General features: G+C 42.7%; 1 protein-coding gene across 1 annotated transcript in view; it reads left to right on the forward strand.

Moving 5' to 3' along the window:
- Positions 1 to 21,460, forward strand: part of ZNF536 (zinc finger protein 536) — a gene marked incomplete at its 3' end in the record, with an annotated part of 187,580 nt that overhangs the window by 61,923 nt on the left and 104,197 nt on the right. Inside the window, exon 3 of the mRNA XM_082005497.1 lies at positions 3,055 to 4,635. Within this exon, the coding sequence (XP_081861623.1) occupies positions 3,055 to 4,635 (1,581 nt within the window). The remainder of the gene's footprint in view (positions 1 to 3,054; positions 4,636 to 21,460) is intronic.

A 21,460-nucleotide genomic window follows, 5' to 3' on the forward strand; every position in this document is an offset into this window, starting at 1 on the left:
AAAGATTATTTACTCCATCCTACTCCCTCCTGCCAATGCCTGCCCTCAAAATAGCAGCAGTTAAGATTGCTTTGAAGTAAACTAATCACTGCCAATATTTGGATCTAAAGGAGGAGAGAGAGGTTTTGAATAGTTCCCTTTGAACAATGTTTTTTGGCTAGTCCTGTATTGTAAAGGTGGCACAGTGTGTTGCTACATGTTGAGTCCAATTTCAGACCTTCAGCTTTAGATCTCATTTCTAGCCATGCAAGAGGTGGGAGCACCACAGAGGCAGTGTACCAAGGCCAGGAGAGATTTGAACTTTTTTATCACACTGTCTCAGTCAGTGTCTTCTTTCAGTCCAACACTTACGGCGTTGGTGGCGAGCTGTGTCCAGATCTCCTCTGCTGAAAGGAAGCTCACTCAATGGAGAGGCCTTTGAGCAGAAAATGTAATGACTTCAAGGCTTAGCAATTCAGAATAAGAGTATGTTGTTGTGCCTTAGAACTTTAGACGTAGAACTTTAGTGCTTTAGACTGAAGGTACTTTAGAAGTACAAAATATTACTAGTATTTCCTCTAGTTAGCGTATTTTAACTCACTTACCCCCATTTTTACATATACTTATTGCTTTGAACAGCTGCTGCATGTTTTCAGCAACATCAGTGCAGCCTATACTGCAAACTTCTCCTCCTCCCTGCAGAAGTAGTTACCCGGCGGTTGACATAGCACCTGTAATACTGGGACACACTTTCTGATGGTGTCCCTTGATGTGCAGTGCAAACACACACTGAACTATCATGAGAATAAAAGGAAGTGCTCGATACAATTGTGTTAAAGATTTCCGTAAATGCATGGGGGATGCTGAGGAAGAGCTTTTCAGTTAAGAGAAGTGAGAACTCAACAGTGAGAGCATGTAACCGTGTAAAATCTGATACTTGATTTTCACCAATGTTAGAAATGCAAACAAATAGACAGCCAGGGTCTTCTGTCCCTTTGTTCCTACCCTCAAATGCCTGTGATGGGTGTGCATCTGCACACAGACTCTCACCTGAGACCAGGGAAGCCCAGACAGATGTGATCCATCTCAGTGATTCTTGCATGTCAGTAGGAACGGTTTGCTTTCTACTTCTTGTTGGTGGCATGCCAGAACTTCATCAGGTGATTGTAGAAGACTCAGAAGTTGCACTGAAATGTTGAAATCTGATTTCTTCTGTTAAGCTGTGTGGACCCAGGCCTAAAGCGTGAACCATGCTAATTACTAACTCTTCCTCTGCTGAACACCTCTTGTTTGAGGTGCTGCACTTTTCTCCTCTAAAAAGGTCGATTAATGTGGTTGATGTAAAGCTCTCGTGTCTCACCTTTTAGCTTTAGGATTACATTACGGAATTAGAATTTCCACTGCTTGCGATTTACTTCGGCCCCATCTGAATTGCAGCTTGTAGCCAGCTACTGTTCACGGTCAGTAAGCCTGCTCGTGCAGCGCCGTACGGTCATCTGAGTGTTCCGGTGTTACATCTCGGTAGTAAATTCCTGTGATCAGTGAGAGGAGCAGCTTCCCAAGTATTTACCAGCCTTTCAATTGAGCCTGTAACTTAAACAAGTAACAAAAGTTTGGAAGCCTTTCAGTTTTGTTTTAAGAAGATTTTGAGGTTGTCTGAAAATGGGTAACTTCCTAGCTGGTTTGGTGAACTACATAATAATACATAGCTCTTTTACCGTGGAGGAAGTTTTCAAAACAAATTTTTCCATTATGTCATTTGGAGAAGACTTGCCTTTGTCTTTTGGATCACTTAGGAAAAAAAGGTGCGTAGAGAAAACAGTTTCTTCTTCATGTTGAGCTCCCTCATAGAAATAATTGCCAATACTGGCAGCCCACAGGTCTTTCAGATTCTTGTCGCTTGTAGAGAGGATTTCTGTACTTCTTCCTTTAAAAGGAACTCTGCATTGCTATCAAGTGCTCTGCAAAAATTTTGATGTACATTTGCTTACATGTACATTCTTTTTGGATGTGTCTTTATGATTGTATGTGAATACGTATTATATGTGTAATATCTTCTACCTCTTTTAAAGTATAGGAAGAACAATAAAAGTTTAGTGTGGGACTCATATATATTTAATTCATGAAAATCATCTTACATCTTTTAAAACTCTACTCAAGCTAATCCTAGAAAAGCGCTTATGGTAGGTACATTACACGTTTTACTACTTGAGCATTGGAAATGCCATTAGTACAAATTTAAAGGACTGCAAAAAACAGTAGATAATGCTAATTTGAAATACAGAAACTAAGTATATTTTGTACTTTTTTATTACTGGATTTCTTTTTTATTTTATTGACTACTTTTTATTTTAACTATATGTCCTTACATGCTGCAATCATAATGTAGTGTAATGATATTAACATTTTATAGAATCTGTATTTATAGTTCTTTATTTAGAAACAATGCAGTAGGTCTGCAGATCTTTGAATCCTTCTGGAATGGTGCCCTCCAAATAATGATAAATTACTTGTGCAGTATGCCATTTGCTAATTATATCCATGATTTACTGCAGAGCAAGACTTAAATCATTCATTTCAGTCTTGCGTAACAGTGCCATAAAATTTTTAGGTTTAAAAATGGTTTCCATGTGTATAATTTAAACAAATTTTAGAGCAATTGTATACACAAAATATTGCAGCCATCCATTTGTTACATTCTTTGTCTCTCTTTTTTTTAAACTTGTACTTTTAATGATTACTGTGGTTGAAATTGTTATGCTTCATTTTCATAATCATAGCTTTTAATTCTACAACAGTTTTCTACATGTTTGATTAAGAAAAAGATGGCTAATTGTGTGTAGATACCATGTCATTCCTGAATAGCCCCACATTCTGGAAACCCATTTTAGAAATATTCAGTTTATGAATTGGTCTTCAATTAAAGGCGCTTCTATTTAAAAAATTAATTATTAGCTCTAAGATCTTCTTGTCTTCAAGCAGCTAATATTGATGTTGATTTTTTTTCCTTCACTCATCTGTACACCAAAGTACAGTTAACTGTCTTTATATTTTTCTCTTTATCCATACCTATAGGTGAGAAGCCTTACAAGTGTCCACATTGTGATTATGCTGGTACTCAGTCTGCATCCCTCAAATACCACTTGGAACGGCACCATCGGGAGCGACAGAATGGAGCAGGACCACTCTCTGGGCAGACTGCAAGTCAAGAACACAAAGATGAGACATCAAGTAAAAGTTCTGTGTTTATTAGACCAGATATATTGAGAGGAGCTTTCAAGGGGCTTCCTGGTATCGATTTCCGAAGTGGCATGGTCTCGCAGCAGTGGACGTCAGGAATGCTGTCTTCTGGAGATCAGCAAGGACAAGCAGCTGGCATGTCATCTGAAGTATCTTCAGAAAATATGAAGGGTTCAGACATATCTTCCAAAGGAACACACTTCTCTGAACTTGGCCGTGCTTACCAGAACATGGTTGGGAATGGTGTGAACTTTCAAGGGTCTTTGCAAGCTTTCATGGACAGCTTTGTCCTAAGTTCTTTGAAGAAAGAAAAAGAAATGAAGGATAAAGCTCTATCAGATCCACTTTCAGCAAAAGCTCTGGGCTCAGATGGTGGTGAGGAAAAGATAAACAGCAAGCCCTCCCAGCGAAAAACAGAAAAGTCACAATACGAACCCCTTGACTTATCCGTAAGGCCAGATGCAGCCTCCCTCCCAGGTTCATCTGTTACTGTGCAAGACAATATTGCTTGGCACGGCTGCTTGTTTTGTTCCTTTACAACTTCATCTATGGAACTAATGGCTCTGCACCTCCAGGCCAATCACTTGGGTAAGGCTAAACGTAAAGACAACATCATAGGGAACAACAAAGACCAATCTAGAGAAGCTTCAGCCTCAGTTAATAAAGTGAGCTTGCTCCCCTCTTCTGTGCAGTCCAGCAAGGAGGCAGTAGTTTCAAACATGCTGACCCAGCTGGACTCAGCATCTGATAAAATGACTCAAGGACAAAATAAAGAGACCCTGGGAGAGCAGAAGAGCACTGCCTGGCCCAGCCACATGGAATCCACTTTTTGTAATTTTACAACAGACTTTTATAAGCAGTTTGGTGTTTACCCTGGTGTTATTGGCACAGGAACACAAAACTCTTGCACCAGTAATGAATCTGAAATAAAAACACAATCCGAAGATGACACAAATATTCTGCTCTCTGACTCTGTAAATAAAAGTGCTACTGATGACCTTTCTGACATAGCTTCATCTGAGGATATGGAATCTTCCAAGGAAGAAAACATTGAAGATGAGGACATTGACACAGAACCAGATATTATGAATAAGCAGTTGTCTGCCCTAAATAAAGAAAGTAATGAAGGAGGAGACAATATACAAAGTGCAGTCACCTCACAACCAACACAAGGGCTCGTATCACCACTGCCACAAGCATCAGAAAAGCAGTGGCACGGTCAGAATCTTCTATCCTCTCATGAGACTGCACAAGGAGTGATGAAACCCGAACAAGTTCAGGGTCCACAGGTCCTGGAGAAGCAGATGAACATGTTGTCAGTCCTAAGAGCTTACAGCTCTGATGGCTTAGCAGCCTTTAATGGACTTGCAAGTAGCACAGCAACTAGTGGATGTATCAAGAGACCTGACTTGTGTGGTAAGTTTTAGACCTTCTTTTAGACCATTTCAGAAAACACTTGTGCAGAATCATGAAGCTGCTCTTTAAATATACTTAGTCATGTTTGTTAGTAATACATTTTTTTTAAATGTTAAACCCTGTGGGCCAAATTCTAGTCTTATATGTGGTCTACTCCATTGAAATCAGCAGTGCTGCATGCATATACTTATACAGGATTTTAGAAAGAACTTGCTTTTTAAACTAGAGTAGCAGCAATATAGACTATCTGTGCTAGTGGCATCTGAAGGGGATACTGCTTTAGCATACTCAAAGGAGGAAAAAGTTTTAAAAAATTTACATGGTAACTTGCAAACTTTTCAGTATTTTGATATAAGTAAGAACCCAAGAAAAACACTGGATGCTTTGCCAAGCAAACCTTGCTTTCTCTCTTTTTCTTTTTCTTTTTTTTCCTTTCTTTGAATTGGGGTGCATTCAATTGCCACAATATTAATGAAATCAAAGGCCAAGTGGACAAAATGTGTCTACCTGTGGTGAAAAGCCTTTCTTTTTTCTTTTTTCTTTTTTCTTTCTTTTTTCTTTTTTCTTTCTTTTTTCTTTTTTCTTTTCTCTTTTTTCTTTTTTCTTTTTTCTTTTTTCTTTTTTCTTTTTTCTTTTTTCTTTTTTCTTTTTTCTTTTTTCTTTTTCCTTTTTCCTTTTTTTTTTTCTTTTTTCTTTTCTTTCCCTTCCCTCCCCTTTTTTGTAGTTATATTTTTCTGGTTTGTTTCAATGACATCCGTACAGTAGTTGCCCTTGACCATTTTCACTATTCTAACTAGTGGTTGTACAAATTGTGATTGGCCTAATTAGAATATGCCTGCAGGTAATTAAAAAAAACAACAACACACCAAACAAACAAAACCACCTTTTGCCCTTATTAGTCTCCGATTTACAAAACTGCAGTGTTACTCCTCATATCACACACATCAAATGTAACGAAAAATGAAAGTTAAATCTGTTTGGAACAAATGAGATTGAGGATTTTTCATTTTATCTCCTATTTTGTCAGCATAGTTCTTGTTTGAAAGAGGTTTTAGAGTGCAAATTCTTTGAAAAACAGTATCACTTTAAAAAGCAGTCAGCAAAGGACACAAAAACTTCAATAATGCTTATTTCACTTAACCTTCAAACTAATCAGAAAACTCATTGTCGGAGCTGAACATGCATAATAAAATGTATTCAAGTCAGAAAAAAAAAAGAAAAGACAATGTGATCAACAGTTACACAGCCTGACAATTTAAAATGAAACCCTAAGTCTGCAAACACTTAAGAATGGTTACCCTGGTTAACTTAAGGTTAGTGGGATCTTTGTTTGACTTTACTAGGATAGTATATATGCTTAAAGCCATAATCCCTTCTTCAGGCCCCTCTCTGCTTTTCCAAGTCTATTAGTCGGTCTGATAAAAAAGGCTGATTTCTCCCCACAAAGTTTATCTCAGTTGTATTCTTAGAGCATTTTGCCTTCACAATATTGTCATTACTTAAACTGAATCAGGAGCCCAAGTATCTGTGTGGCCTTACTTGTAAACTTCTGTGTCTCGGTGCACTAAGCACCAACTCAGAAAGTTGGAAATATTTCCAGATTCTTCAAAATCAGCAGTTACGTTACTGATATTTTAAAAACAGTTGATAGTTGATTTATTTGCAGCTGGTAAAATCCTACTTGGATTTCTTTTCTCTCTATTTGTGGAGTACAGTCAGTCAGTTACAAAAAAACCCCCAACCAAACAGCAGAGAAATGACTCTCTAAACAAACAAGTAAAAAATTGTGAAACTAAGATTAGTTGCCTTGTACAAAATATCTTTATACTTCATCCCAGTCGCAATATTTTTAAAACAACAAGAAAACCCTCTAACATGATTATTGAAATGAGGTCATGTTACTTCCATTAGTTTTTTGTTTCATCTTCCAATCAATTCAACAGACGTTTTATGATGGCTTGAGTTTATATGATTTTAAAGACCATATGCCTTTCACAAGCTCTGCCCAGTGATAATGGATTTGACTTGAAGTATGAAGGAAAAAAAAACCAACAGAAGCTTGTCTGTTCTACTTTTTAAGCCATTTTTAAATGGAAAATACAGTGTGAGTCCTCCTTTCTCCCCCCTCCAAAAACAGCTTTTTAAAATTCTTTACTGACATTCTATTGAGTGTTTGCAGAATATAAGTATTAAGGTTAACTATTTAAATATATTATTTCATTTTTCTCAGTATCTTACAGCAAAAGTGAATGAGTACGAACAAGCCCCATGTCAGTAGTTCTTTTTTATTTGGCTGGCTTGGACACCGCCCACTTGGAAGTAGTGATTTTGAGGAGTTTTCATTTTCTCCGTGACGTTTTGTACTGTGAAATCACACTCCATCTGTGCATGCTAGTGTGGGGAATCTCACCTGATGCTTCTGCACTTGCAGATTAGCCATCAGGAGCACCCTGTTCATTTATTAGCCTTCCTTCCCTCTTGCATAAAGCCGATGACCTTAGTCATTGTTCCCTTTGTCTCTCTTACTGACCATGAGATCAGAAAACTTGAGACCCACCTCCGGTACCCAAATCCAGGGCATGATTCTCGTGTTCCTTTGTATTTTGGGAGACTCTTCATGCTTTTGCCTTTCTTTTTACAGCCAATGATGTGTGGGTTGTTGACATCCCAAGAGAGAACACTGATACACTTGATACACTCCTTACACAATCCAGACAGCGAGGCGTGGTGCTCTTTCCGCAGTCAGAATACAGCGGAAATAAAATTGAAATAAAATATCTCAGCTTCAGTTAGCTGAGATAGCATCTTTGATTGGCCACGCTAATTGAGTTAAATTTCTGGCTGCATAAAAACAAGCTGGGATTTTCAGTGATCCATGTGGATCATTTTTAGTTGGCAGATTTTACCTTAAGATAAGGGGTCAGTTTTTAAGCACGAATCTTGGCACGAAAAGAGTTTAATTTCTGGAGGAGAATGCCACCAACTCACATTGTTGTTTTGGAAAGTCACCTCACATGGCGGAAGCAGTCCTCGGTTTCCCTATATGTAGAATGAGAAAGACTGATGATGTACACATAATTCATTTATGCTCCTATCATGCTTCAGGCTGTAGGGATGAAAGACACAATTAGGAAAGAACCATAATTACTGCATAATACAGGAATTTCCATGTCAACATGCTGCTGAGAAAAAAAAAAAACAGATCTTTGTCATACTTCTCCTTTACATACATGGCAGAATAGGAAAGAACAGCAAGAAAGAAAAAAACACCATTGATGAATTTAGAGTTACTCCTGACCTGAACTTGGCTTTGGAGTCTCAAGTGACTCTACCTAGGAGCCAATCCTGTTAATCTTTGCTACCATGCAGTTTCTAAGAACCTTTCCTTGCTGCTTGGCAGCCAGTAGCCTAGCGTGGAGGGGAAGCCCAGGGTGATGGCTCCATGGCTTGGTAGCTGTCTTGAGCATCCATGTACTCTGCTTTCACAATCTCTTGCTCATTCGAGATGTTATGCTCGGATGCTCTAGACCTACTTTGTATTTAAGTTTTGGAAGGTCTGTTTTGCTTTCCATTTATGCTCTTCTCTTTCTCTGCTTGTCTTCCCATATACATGTAGTTGTATCACAATAATGTTCTACCTCCCGTTCCAAGTCATTTTTACACATGATTTGCAAAGCATCTATTTATGACAAGACCCTTTCCTTTTTCTCTCTCCCCTGCTTTAAATTTTTCTGCTTTGTGTCTAAGATGGTAAAATTTCCCTACTTGCATTTTCTGCTTGGGAAGTACTTAGGCTTTCAAAGAAGAGCTGGTGGGCTGCAGAACTATTGGCCAGAGATAGTCCTGGGCATTAGCTGGTTGCTTAATAGGTTAGTGCTATTGAACCCACTCTTATTGATGTCCAAAAGTATTAGTTCCATGTTGTCTCTATAAACCTAATTTGCTTCCATTCGTGCCTGCTTTCCTCTGCAATTAGTGCTGTTTTTTCCTGCGTGGGCTCCACCCCATTATCACTCTCTCACTGTATGAAAACCAGGCAAGGCCCTTCTGGTGTGTGGTAGCAGCTTTGGAGTTCTGATCCTGCAACGGGCTGAGCGCTTTCAGTCTCCTTTGGAGCAGAAAGCGTTCAACAGTGCACAGAATTATTAAAATGTTCAGCATTGCAACTTTCAGAAATACCTCAGATGTGGAACTGCAGCACAGACAAGAGGGCTGGGCAAGGGGAAGATCGATTGTGGCAGATTATTACAGCTTTATTGTCACATAATTATAGTGCTCTCCCCCAATGTTTAAATAGAGAATTTAGTCACTTTAAATTGCTTATTGCCACAGGTGTCAAAACCAAAAAGACTATAATGCTAACCCCTTCAGAACTACCACCAACATATAAAATACAGAAAAAGATTTTTAATTGTTTGTGGTGGCTTCACTTGTATCCTTATTGCAGCGTTTTTATATTATAAAATCCATATTAAACAGATGCAGAAGGCCTGATATAGCCAAGCTCTAGGACAGCTAGCAGGCAACGGAAGGTCATCCTGCTGCCGCAAAGCGTAGTACTCCTGCCCATTTCCAGTATCTTGTAATGCACTTCAGTAACCCGACGTTTCGTCCTGATCTGCAGTTAAGGGAGTAACCAGCATATTCTTTTCCTTCAAGGCAGAAGGAAATGACAAGGAAGTATCACCGCTGACTTTCCTTTACCCCGTTGTGGTGATTTTGAAGGGGTTTCTTTAGTTTCAGTTAGGAGGTCCCCGGCCTGCTTTCAGGGTAAGAACTGCTGAGCAGGAGATCAGCCCCTCGGCCCCACGCCTGGGTTCCAGCCGCACTTCTGGCTGTCGCGGTGCCATTTGCATGGCAATATCAAACCGAACTCGTATGGCTTGCTTCCTTTTTTTAATTAACTGGGAATGCCAGTGATCCAGTAAGTTTGTGTTGCTGGATAAAAGGGCCGGTCTGTGAGTAGCATTGTATTTGCCAAATGGTTCGCTAGTCATTTCAGTACAAACAAATGGATGGTGTCTGTAAGTCTGCAAACACTGTTGACATTTAGCCTTGTTTATGTTACTTTCCTTTTGCTGCATATTTTTGGCTAGAAAAGATACTGTCTGAATCAACATTGACTTCCTAAGCAGAAGCTAAGGACCCAATCTTGCATCCCTCATGCTCGATGAGTGGGACTACTTACATGACTAAGGATTGCAGAATCAGGTCCTGCGTTTATTTGACTTTAAATTTCGTTGCTATATTAATGTAATTTAATTTGATTGTATTTTATTGTATCAGAAACTGGTCTGGTGATAAGTTCGGTATCACTGTTTTGTTTACTGTTGAAAACTTTTATTTCTTACCATTTTTCGTACTGCGGTGTAACGTTCCCATTCCATATGTTTCTGGAAATTAACCCCTAAAATACTGGATACAGCGAAGTGCTGAGTACCTTCTATTCCCAGTGAAACTGGAGGCATTCAGTCCCTCCTAGCACCAGATCTGAAAGGGGGATTGTGTTTGCAAAAGGAGGCTGTGGTATGTGCCTTGATTTCAGACATCAGTGGCCAGCCGCACCAAGGCAAATCCCTAGCACAGAAAGGCTTTTCTTTTCTTTGCAGAGACAAAATAATGATGTAAGCTTAGAGCTGTATGATCTTACTCTAAGTTTCATCTCCCAAACAATATATTCTTATTGGTTTTGTTATATCCAGGTCAAATTTAAATTATAATTTAGGATTAGGCAGAGGCATAGAGATGTTTCCAGGTCTTTCCAAAGTGAGACAATGCTCTGGTTTGTGTTTTGGTTCAGGAATATATATATTCTTGTGTCTGAGGTATAGTATTTCCTATAACTACTCATAAACATGAACAATTTAGACATCCTTGTAAGTCAAAACTAAGTGTATGATTAATACCTATTATGAGGCCAATTTTAAACAATTAATTTGACAGCAATTATAATTTTATGTTACAGGCTTTCAGAAATAAATAACCAAATTCATCTTTGTAATCTAAGGAACTTAGAATATCTTTGTGCGGAGATGATCTTGTTATGCACAGTATTGCATATCTGGAATTTTTGAGGTTTGCTCCCACCTGTCTAGATACTCGTAGTGCCAGGGATTAATAATTACCTGAGGCTTATTAATTGTTTCAGCAAAGAAAAAAATATATACCTTAAGTGTAAGCATTAATATAAGTATACACAATACATCCACGATATATAACAAACCATCATAATAGTACAAAAATAGAGGTCCTGAATATGTTCTGTTATTTATGTGTTTGGCAAGCTTAGGGAATGGACTTTAGTATGAGTGAAAATTCTCTTAACATTTTTAAGGTTATTTATTGTCATTTCTATTTGAGTTTTTAATGGTCCTGTATTTTGTAATGCTTTAGCAGGAAAAAATACTGTAGTTATCTTTTTTCATATTCTTTAAGCAATATTTCTAGCTTAATATATTGTGCCAGGTTTTCCAATATTAACCAAGAAAGACAGTAAAATTCAATGAACAGCACTCTGACATCCACAATTTAAAACCTGTGATTGAAGTGAAATGTGTAAACTTCTAGTGGGTTATCATGTGCTTTGGAATAGAGTATTGTTGGAAGTAATTAGAAAATATATTAAGGTTTCCTGGTAATGAAGGTATGTAAGTTTTAATAATTGTTGCTTTCTGAATAAGTGTCAAACTATATCTTTAAATGTATATGGAGTTACAAGTTAGGTCACTTCTGAATGGAATGTAAAACAATACTAAAATGCTTCAATAACTTATCTCAGTGTTGCTAATAAAAAAAAAGCTGTTAACCATTAGTGCAGTTTTGAGTCATTTTGTTAATTCATTCAAGAAAACTCTCTGAGAAGCTGTTGTACCTTTTGGTAGACCAAAGACCGCTCAAGCAATCCACAGCTGTGTGGTGCTTTGAGAGGCAAACTCTGCAAAGCTACTTGCTGGCCTTGTAAAGGGTATTAATTGAAAATGCCGTCTTCTGAGGAAGGGCTGGTTTGTCGTTAGAACGATGCTGTGTATGGTTAGGTAGGTATGTAAGGGGGCACATGAGACTCGTTTCCTCTGTCACAGGAAATATCTCGGGAATGTGGGAACGCCTCCCCCGGTGACGCTAGGAAAATCCAGCAGCAATTTTCACGGAGGCCACTGGGTTAAAAATGAGTAATGTGGGATGGAGTAAGTGCGTAAGTATTAGTGCCTGGGTGCTTGGCCAGGGTGAGCTACACATTTGGGTCCAGTCCTACAACTGGAATTACAGCTTTAGCGAGGAATGGGTATACAACGTCTGTCCCGGTGGAGACACACCAGTAGCGTACGGCCAAAGAGTGATCTTTCTTGGTTAATCTTGCCGAGCCTTACCTTAAGTCACAGTCTTCGATACTGCAGATAGCACTGAACTCTCCTTTTTGTTTCCCGTGGAGAGAACGTGCGATAAGCGTCCCGAGACTAGCCTTCCTCCTCAGACCCGCATCCGATTCACCCAAGATAAAGCCAGCGTAGGGTAACAAGCAACCGGTTGCATCAGGCCCCATAGTGTCACTCAGGTCTATGGTAAGTGTTTCCAGGATGGGACCCACCGGAGGTGGCCTGTTGTTTGGTGCACCGCTGCGTACGCAATGGAAGCTAAAGGAAAACATGACTGGGGCTCCCGGTGTCACATCTTCATTAATGCTGACAGTTTTGAATAGCATATTGGTGCTTTTTATTTATTCCACCAAAACACCATGAGTCAGGACCTGACATTTTAGTGTTCTGTGTCATACTGAGAAAAATCTGTAGTTCAGCAGTAGGACAATTATATTATTTTGGAAGGACTAGAAATAATACAGCATTTGTGAGACAATTGTAACATTTATCCAGACTCACTGTGAGATTGTTCTTCCTTTTATTTGGAGAGCGCTTCCAAAAAAGTATCATCTAGGAGCAAAGGAAAAAAAAGACAAGAAAAAGTGGCAATTATGAATCCATTTAACCCCCATAGGGTATAATCTCATCTTGTGTAATACCGCTGGCTGTTACATGCCTAAACTTCTATGCACTGAGCTGTGAATATAGTCCTTATTGTCCTGTGGGCAATATGACTAAGGAAAAAATATCTCTGTAATACAATGGAGCATTTGTCTGAATGGCGTAACCTAAGGTCCGTAACATCAAATCTAAAGTTGTAATTATACAGCTGCAGTCACACCACTCAAGTAAAGGCTGTGTCAGCACTTGTATTATATAAGAAATCCTGTTTTCAAGGGTTGATGAGTCATATTTCTCACTAAACAATTGTTCTGGTTGTTCTGAAGCAACGTCTAGGTGCGGGCCTTTCCCCCGTAGGACGTGGTCATGTCTTCTGCAATATGCCGTGGCTTAACTTGGCAGTTTATTTTGCTAATGAATGTATCTTCTCTGAGCTAGGAAAATACCTAGAAGGTTTTGGTTTCTGTGCATTTTTATTATTGTCAAAACATAAGCTAATGGGGGAGAAAAACAGGGTGGGCAAGGTCTTTGCTAACAAGGATCATAACAGGTGAATTCATCTTCCTCAGAAATTATAAAATTAGGGGTTTTTTCCCAGTTTGTCATCCCTGGTGTTGATTTAAGTTCTCTGATCTGAACACCTCCTTAGAAGACACGGTCACAATTTAATTTTTGGAGGCGCCTTGAAACTGAGCCTTTCAAGCTCACGGTGACTGTGATTGCTATTTGCAGCAGCCACACGTTTGCTGGCAAGGAGCAGAGAGGAAAGAGGTTTATTTACAGCAGCACCGCAGAGGTGGACTAGGAGCACTATGTTTCCCTCCCGCACGAACGTAAAAGGAATACACTCAGGATTGAGACCAAGTACCGCCAACCACAAGAAGTGTCCTAGGACATGACATTTCTCGATCGGTATGCTGGATGCGAGTGACCGCCCCGAGCATCGCCATTTACAAACAGGTGTTCCTGAAGCCGCCCCGCGTCGGGCTTTGCACCCGCAGCCGCTACCCCGCCGCATTGTCCCTGGAGCGAGGCGCGGGCCGGCAAGTTTCTTTAAGCCGATCTCCTCTGATCCGGGGCGTCTGTAGCGCCGTTCCCTGCATAGAACAGCCATTGTTCAGCTCGCAGAGCAACAGTGGGGTAGAAAATAGCGTGCCATGCTGGGGATCAGAGAGGGAATTGTTCCTTAATTATCTCTCACTGAAGGAAAAACCCAAGGCATATCCCGATATGTGGCATGACTCTGGCAGAACACGAGTCTTTTAAATATGATTTGGGGAGGGGGGCTCGCGTTCAGAAGCTGGCAGCCCTTGCTCCTCCTGCGGGTCCACCTGTGATTCACTCACTGACCGTGGAAAAAAAATAAGTTTTCTGCTTTGGATCCTCCATTGTGAAATGGAAAATAATACTACTTATCTCCCTGGTAGGAGTGCTGTGAGGATAAATGAATTAATTAATGTTTGTAAAGCACTTTGAAGATGAAGAACGTTACATACGTCCTCACTGTGTAAATGCTTCCTGCTCTAACTACAGTAAGCTATAAAAATTTATTGATGAAAATAAACACAAGTTTAAAATATGCGTTGGGTGTGTATACCAGCAGCGTTCATGAACTCGGCTTCCTGAGCAGCACAGTGCGGCGAACCCGGTGCTGGAACCTGCCGTCAGCCTCAGCCCCTACCTGCGCCCAGCGGCCGGCGCTCAGGGGCTCTCTGCACCTTTGCCATATTTTGGCCATAATGTCTTTCCACCAAATCCGTGAATTTTGACCTAGGGCTCTTCAGAGTGCCAGCTGGGTTGAGCCCCTGGTTTTTGACCATCGCCGCAGCACGCCAGCCCCAGCCCTGCCGGGGAGCCGTGCAGCACCGGTGCCCGAGGCGATGGTTCAGCAAAGTAGCCGGTGGGTTGCTTGGCCCCCAGCCCACCGCCAGCCTGCGGGTCCTCCTGTCCTATGCCTGTCTGGACCAAAGACCTGCCACGCTGTCTGCCATGCTTTGTCCCCTCCTTTTCAGCTCAGGGTTTGGTCCCCGCAGTGCTCCGCAGGTCCCAGCACTCCTGCTCGCGCTCGCTGGTCTGGTGGCTGAACTGGCTGTTGTGTGGTTTTTAACTGAACGACAGTGACTTCAATTCGCTCCTTGTAAGTTAAAGTTTTTATTGCCTGCTTTTCAACGTTACCGTCTTAGATTAGTCCTTGCTGTTCTACTTTATATATATATTTTTTTTTTTATTCAAGCCAGGAAGCACGCTTGATCCCGAACAGCTCACGTGTATAACAAGGCAAGTTAAGAGGATGCAGGGAAGGAAAGCCAACACTTCAGCCAAATAGAGATGTGACATTTATCAAGAGAGACATATAAGAAAAGGTTTGTGCATTGAAATGAACAGGTTAAAGATGAAATTCAGGATTGCTGAGGGGCTCTCCTCAGTTTACAGCTGCCACATAGGTCAGTTTGTGGGCCTCGGGAGAAAGTACCACGTTAGCCCTAATTGCGTCTTGTTTCACTTGTCCCTTTGCACAGCTAACCCTGTTCTGGGCTGTGCGCTTGGTTTTCATTTAAATCCTTTCAAATCTTCCTGGTAAACCTGTTGCTGGTTTAGCCTGCCAGGTGGAGCGCGGAGGAGCGCAGTGTGCTGCTCCCGCGGGTGCGGGTACCCCGCTGGCACGGGCTGGCGAGCCCCCAGCCCCGCTCCCCGCCGCGGGCAGCTGAGGGCTCTGCTCTCTGCTGAGAGTTTGGAGAGGGTGACAGCTTTTGCCCAGCAAAGTCTGCTCCCATGCCACGTTCGCCCAGATGCCAGACACATCAAGACACATCACTGGCACAACCGGACATCCCCAAACTCTGACAGGCACCAACACACACCCAGCGGTGTGGCCGATTTTTCCATCTCCTAATGCAAAAACTATTTAATAACAGGAGACTTTAGGGCTGTATTCACTAATCGTTATAGAACTGTATGTTAGGGTGAAAAAGAAAAAAAAAAAAAAAAACAAACCAGAAAAGCTTTCCCAAAGGATAGAGGTGGGAATCCCATTAACATGACAGCTCCCTCTTTAGTTGCCAAAATGATTGACATCTGGATAAGGTCAGAAGATGAAAACCAAGCCGTGGGGGACAGAATGGGGAGGGGAGGGGGCCAATCAGTTGAATAAAAAACTGAGTGTCAGTGCTGGGGAAGGAGAAAACCGGCACTCCCACTAGAAAAATCCTCACCCTCTGCTCCCCTACTGTTTGTTTGGGGAAAATGCTGCAGCTTAATCAGAATTATTTACAAGATAATGGTCCATTGTTTGTAGTAAGACAGATGCTGTCTGTGGGAATTTGGTGTTTTATGCTCTATGCATTACAGTGCCATTGCTGTGTACAGATGGGATCACAGTGGTATTGTTGTTAGCCACTTTTTGGAAATTTGGAAGATTCTTACCGTGAAAGCAGGATCCTTAAATAGGAAAAGAAATAATTTTCTCAGGCCCAGAACTGGCATTTCTCTTAAGGTAGAATTGTGCTCATACATGCCTGGGAGAAAAAGAGGACGAGGTGGAAGCCCTTTGCTTGAGACCTTTAGCATGAAGGGTCCCTAGGCTGACTTGACTTGGTGGTGGTGGACATGAATTCGACAGACGGATGGACCCTGTGCGTCTTTCCAAAGGCAAGGAGGTGCTAGGTTCTGGCGGGCCATGTGGGTGCTCCCTCCGTCGGTGGTGGCTGGCAGAGTCGGTTGTGTCGAAGGTGGTGCGAGAGGTGCACCAACACGTGTGCCGGCCGAGTTACCGTGCCCTGGCGGTGCGGCTGCAGCGCGGTGGTCCCTGCCCTCCTCCCCGTGCTGCAAGTTAAAGTCTGAGCACTTCTGTTTCATCGGGCAGCTTCCTCCTGATGATTTTGTGGGTGGAGCTGTGGGAAAGGAAAACTAGATTTTCACTGGATTCATACTGAATCATTCATACTGAAAAAAACCCCAAAACTTAAAGAGAAAAATCTTTATTTCTTTTGAAGATCAAATGCAAGAATTTTTTTTTGTAATTTGTTTAATCCCAGCAGGAACTATTTCCATAAGCAACTCCTTCTGGCCCAGGTAGAAAGTTCAGTGCGGAGGCCTAGAGCCTGGTGAAGGGGACGAGCCTGGGACGTGCCCGCGGGTGACCCTGTGCCGCATGAGAATCGCTGCATCCAGGAAGAATAGGGAGCTCTGGTGAGGCTGGTGGAGATGGCTGCCGCCATCGGCACGTCCGTCCCACCGGCTGCCCGCATCTGGTTCAGCAAAGCACGGGGCACGGCAGCAGCCGTGACCCGGGGTGAGAGGACAAGGACTGTGCCGTGCAGAGCTCTGCAGTGCTGTGCCTCTCTCAGGAGCAAATCCTGCCTTGCCTTTTCTGCCCGAACCACTGAAGCCTGTGGGATGAGAAGTTTTCCCTCAGGTCGCTGCTCTTTGGAGCAGGGCCTGCAAGCAAGGTGCAGGCCAAGGGGGTGGAGGGTGCCTGGGTGGGTGTGGGTGTATGTGTGTGTGTGCGCGCACTTTCTCTCTCAAAAATCTGCTTTTAGTGTGGAATAGCTCACAAATTACCTCGGCAGAGACCGGTGTGCACCAAAGACAACCAAGAGACGACAAATCACCAGAAAGGCTCCAGAGGGGAATTTGAGCATCCGCATCTGGTATCCCAAGATCCATTAGCTTTCAGGTAAAATGGAAAACAATGACCGTCTTTTTTATATGCAAGATAATTAAGCTGTCTTTCCATCACTGCAAAATACCTGAGTTTCCCTGGAGAAAGCAGAGGGCCTGGGGACGGGGAGTGAGACAGGGAAGGGCAGGGAAGGGCTCACTCACAGCCTTCAGGACGTCGCCTCCCTCTCTCCCTTGAGGTTCCCTGTGTGAGGTACTGCTCCTCACGCACTCATTCCAGAAGCAAGGATGCGCAGCTGGAAATGGGTTTCCGACGTCAGCATGTCCTCCTCTGTGTGGGCTCCCCCCAAAATGGGTGGTGGGAGGAGGCAGCTCCCGAGTTCTCCCTTCCCTCTGGGCTCAGTGTGCTGCCAGGGACGGCGCTGATAGCATCGGGTCACGAGTGGAAACCGCTTTGCCCAAGAAAAGGGATCCCCTCTGGCTTTTGCGAAATGGAGTTTTCCAAGAACATCCTTGAAGGGTTAGATTGGCGTGGGGGATTGCCGTTCCCGAGTCATTTCTTTTTTCCTGAGTGTTTCCAGTAGAATCTGTACAGGGAGCTCTTAAGTTTTTTCCTCCAAGTCAGCATTTATTTGCAAAATCTTAATTTTGTATTTCCTGACATTTAAACTTTTCAGCCTAATGTTCTAATAAGGATTCTGTCCGTCCGTCTAAATAAAGCTTCGTTCTAATGAGGACACCATCCATCTCCCGAGATGGAGCCGTAACGACTTCCAGCCTCAGTGTAATTTTAGCTAGGCTCCCTTCCCCACCCTCTTCTCCCCGCAGCTCTTTGTTTGGGGTGTAAATTATCTGTTTTGGGACGAAGTTGAGCAGAATTTCATTTTGGGTCAAGTGACTGAGCTATTGTGTGAGCCTCTGCTTTCTCTCTGAAAAGGGGGATTTTGCTCACTCCCAGTTGTATGTTCAGCGCCTGCTTATTTGCAATTTCTGTTCATAAGACTGTGGGTTTTCATGCCAATGATTTTCTGTTTGAGTTATTGGAGTAGGGAGGTTGTGGGAGCATGCCAGTGTCAAAGGTTGTCGCTTGAATGATAATTAATAACATTATCGGACTGATTATGTGTTTAGATGTCCAGAATCAGGAGTGAATTGAACTTGTTAAATTTAATTCCTACCTCCGAATATCTGACTGTTTCCCGTGGCTGGGAGACTGGCGTGCTCACCAGTCTCACATTTGCATAAAGGACAAAACCGGGAATTTGAAAGGGCAACAACTAATGAGAATTGCTGAAATTCTGGGCTTCTGGCGTTCATAGGGCTTCTCCTACGGCACCATCGCTCCGCGCGCTTTCGCCGGCGAGAAGAAAGCGCAGATCGGGTGCACGATAATGTTTATAGACCCCGGTTTCATTGTGTCAGCCGCTGACTGAGACGTCGAGTCATTTGAGATTGGAGATTATGTCTTTTAAGGTCCCGAAGAGCCGTTTCACATGCGACCGATTACCTCTGTCAGAGGCGGGAGAGCCGGGTCCCACCTCGGTGGGTGGGATCTGAACTCGTGCTTTCAGAGGTCAATAACAGGGTTTTTAGACCTTTGTGCCTCTCGGTCCCTTATAGCCAGACCTTTTCTGTTAAAGCTGTTTAAATTACAAACCCGTAATAAAAGGATCATATGTGTTTCCCACTGAACAGGTTCTTTAAGGCTATTATGATAATTAAAAACATATGGTGCCTACACAAGTCAGAGGGAAACCACAGATGTACAAATTAGGTATTATATAAGGTTTTTCTTTTTTGCCCTTTCAAAAACAACAAGCCAAAGAAGTACAAAGAGATGAAGATGGTGATTTTTTGGAGGTGCTAGGTAGCGTTTTGGATTTTTAATCACGAAATACGTAAACCTCCTCTCTTATACATAATCAGAGCAAACTTCTTCTAATACACAGGAAGAAAAAACCAGTAGCGTAAGACTGCAGTATTTATGGAAGGAATAAGGAAACACTTTGTTTCATGAAAGTTATTGGAGACCAGGAAACCTTTTGCATTTTTTATGATGTTTCCCTGCACAGACACGGAGGATTATATTTATTAAATATTGAATTATATTGAAATTGGATTGATGCAGCCAAAGGAGGACATTTCTTTGTATTCCATTTTTTCTCCTTTTAAAAAAGGGAAATGTACTAATATTGATTGCAGTACAAGTAGTCATTTGTTTTAATTTAAAAATATAGGATTGATTTTGAGAAGGTGATAAATACTGCTAATAAAAAAATTCAAAATGGGGATTTATAATGATTCCTGTTAAGTCAATGGTTTAGTGAGGCTAACTTATAATAAAAGTAGAGAAGTGCTGAACTATCCATAGCTAATGGGTTATTTGCCATTTGCTAGCGCCGCAAACTTTCCTTGCTTTGCCGGGTCCTGCTACGAAAGGTAAAATTTATACCATCTAACGCTCCTCGCCCCTTGTTTTGTCTTTCTTTTGCTAAAACCGGGCAGGCGAGGTCTGCTGGCTGGCTGAGGGGCCCTCCGCGCACGCAGAGCTGGAGCGCTGTTGCGTAGAGAGCGGCCGCGCGCGGCTCTGGCCGCGCTGGGTCCGACGTTGGAAGTTGTGGCTGCTCTCGGCTTCCCCGGTGGCACAGTGCAGCTCCACGGGTGTCGGGGCCTCTCGGCCTCCGCACAGGTCTGTCTTCGTGGCATGGGAGACGGGCAGGTCTCAGCAGCGTGTGAGGTAGCCCCAAAGCCCGGTAACTCGTAGCCGTAGCTTTGAGCTCCACGGCTGGCGCAGCGCCAGCATCTGCCTGGCACCTTTGCCCTGCCTGCAGCGGCGGGAGACCCTCCTCGTCCTGCCCGGGGCCGCGCGGGGCTTGGTGCCTCCTGCGGCCCCGCAAGCGGTGGGAGCGCGGCGAGTCCCGCCGTTGCGTGCCGCGCCGGGGCTGGGCGGACGGCATCCCCGCGGCGACAGCGTGAAGGACTCTCCTTCGTACCGCTCCCGCGGCGGCGTGGCACGGAGAGCGCCCTGGCACCGTGCGCGTGGTTGGGCTCGCCTCTCTCCTACGCCCGAAGGGGGATGCTGCCGGCCCGCCGGCCCGGGCACCGCTCCCTGCCTGTGCCAGCCCTGCGGCAGTCCGGCGCGTGTCCTGCCCGGGCAATGCCACCCCTGGGCAGGCAGCCTGTGTCTACAGCAGGGACCTCGCCCCGAGATGCCCCTAAGCATTCGGAGGCCTGTTGCTGTGTTCACTTCTGGTTTACCCTGTCTTTTAGCATAAAACAGACAAGTGTTTTTCTCCCCCCACCCCCCTGTGAGAAACTTTTAGAAGAGGAAAAAAAAAATGTGGGGAAAGAGGAGAGGGAGAAGACTGACGCTAATGTTTCAGGTTTGCAGGAGTGGTGGCTGAGCAGGCATTTCTGAAGGGAGGCTTTTCTTTTATTGAGTGAGTGATAGCAAACTCTGTTATTTCGCATGTTGGTATTACCATTTTAACTTTTACGGAGGTAAAATAACACCTTGTCACTCAGTGCAAATACCAATCACAAAATGAATTAATCGTAATAACTGTTGTCAACAGAACAAAAGACTTGTTGCTTTCCTAAGCAGATTTCGGTGCCACTGATAACTATATACAGAGGTTCCCATTGGGCTTATTCAGTGTATGTAGTCAGAACATAATTTCATCTGCCTTTTTTTGCACTTTGTTGTAAAAGTCTCAGAAATTGAGTTAAAACCCTGTATTTTTTACGTATTGCTAAGTATACACTTTTCCGGTGCTTACAATTTTTTTATCCCTAAACATTTTTACTAGTTAATTAACACTTTTTCATGGCTACTTTATTAAAGAATTAACAAGCTTGTACCAGTCTGCAGAATCTATTTATTCACCTTACGCTGTGATGGACAGCTACTTTCAGAGAAAGTACAGGCAGCTTTCTTGCTACACAAAATATATTTGTGTTAATGCTTCTTCTCTAGCCAGTCATCTTTATCCAAAATGAACAGTGCTATCCCAATAGATGGGTGAAGTTTCCTTTGAAAAGGGGGGAAGAGAGAAAAAATTAGCCAAGAAAAGCAAAATTCTTCATACTTGTGCTAACCACAAATTTATTCAAGCGAAGATTGGGGTGGGGGGGGAAACTAATTAACTAATTTCACAAAGGAGCCTCAGTAAAGCAGGAATCAGTGCCAATATGCTATACTCATTTTACATGGCCGTTTAGCTTAATAA

The sequence above is a fragment of the Phaethon aethereus genome (assembly GCF_964289735.1).
Source record: "Phaethon aethereus genome assembly, chromosome: 13".
In the NCBI taxonomy this organism is placed as follows: Eukaryota; Metazoa; Chordata; class Aves; order Phaethontiformes; family Phaethontidae; genus Phaethon; species Phaethon aethereus.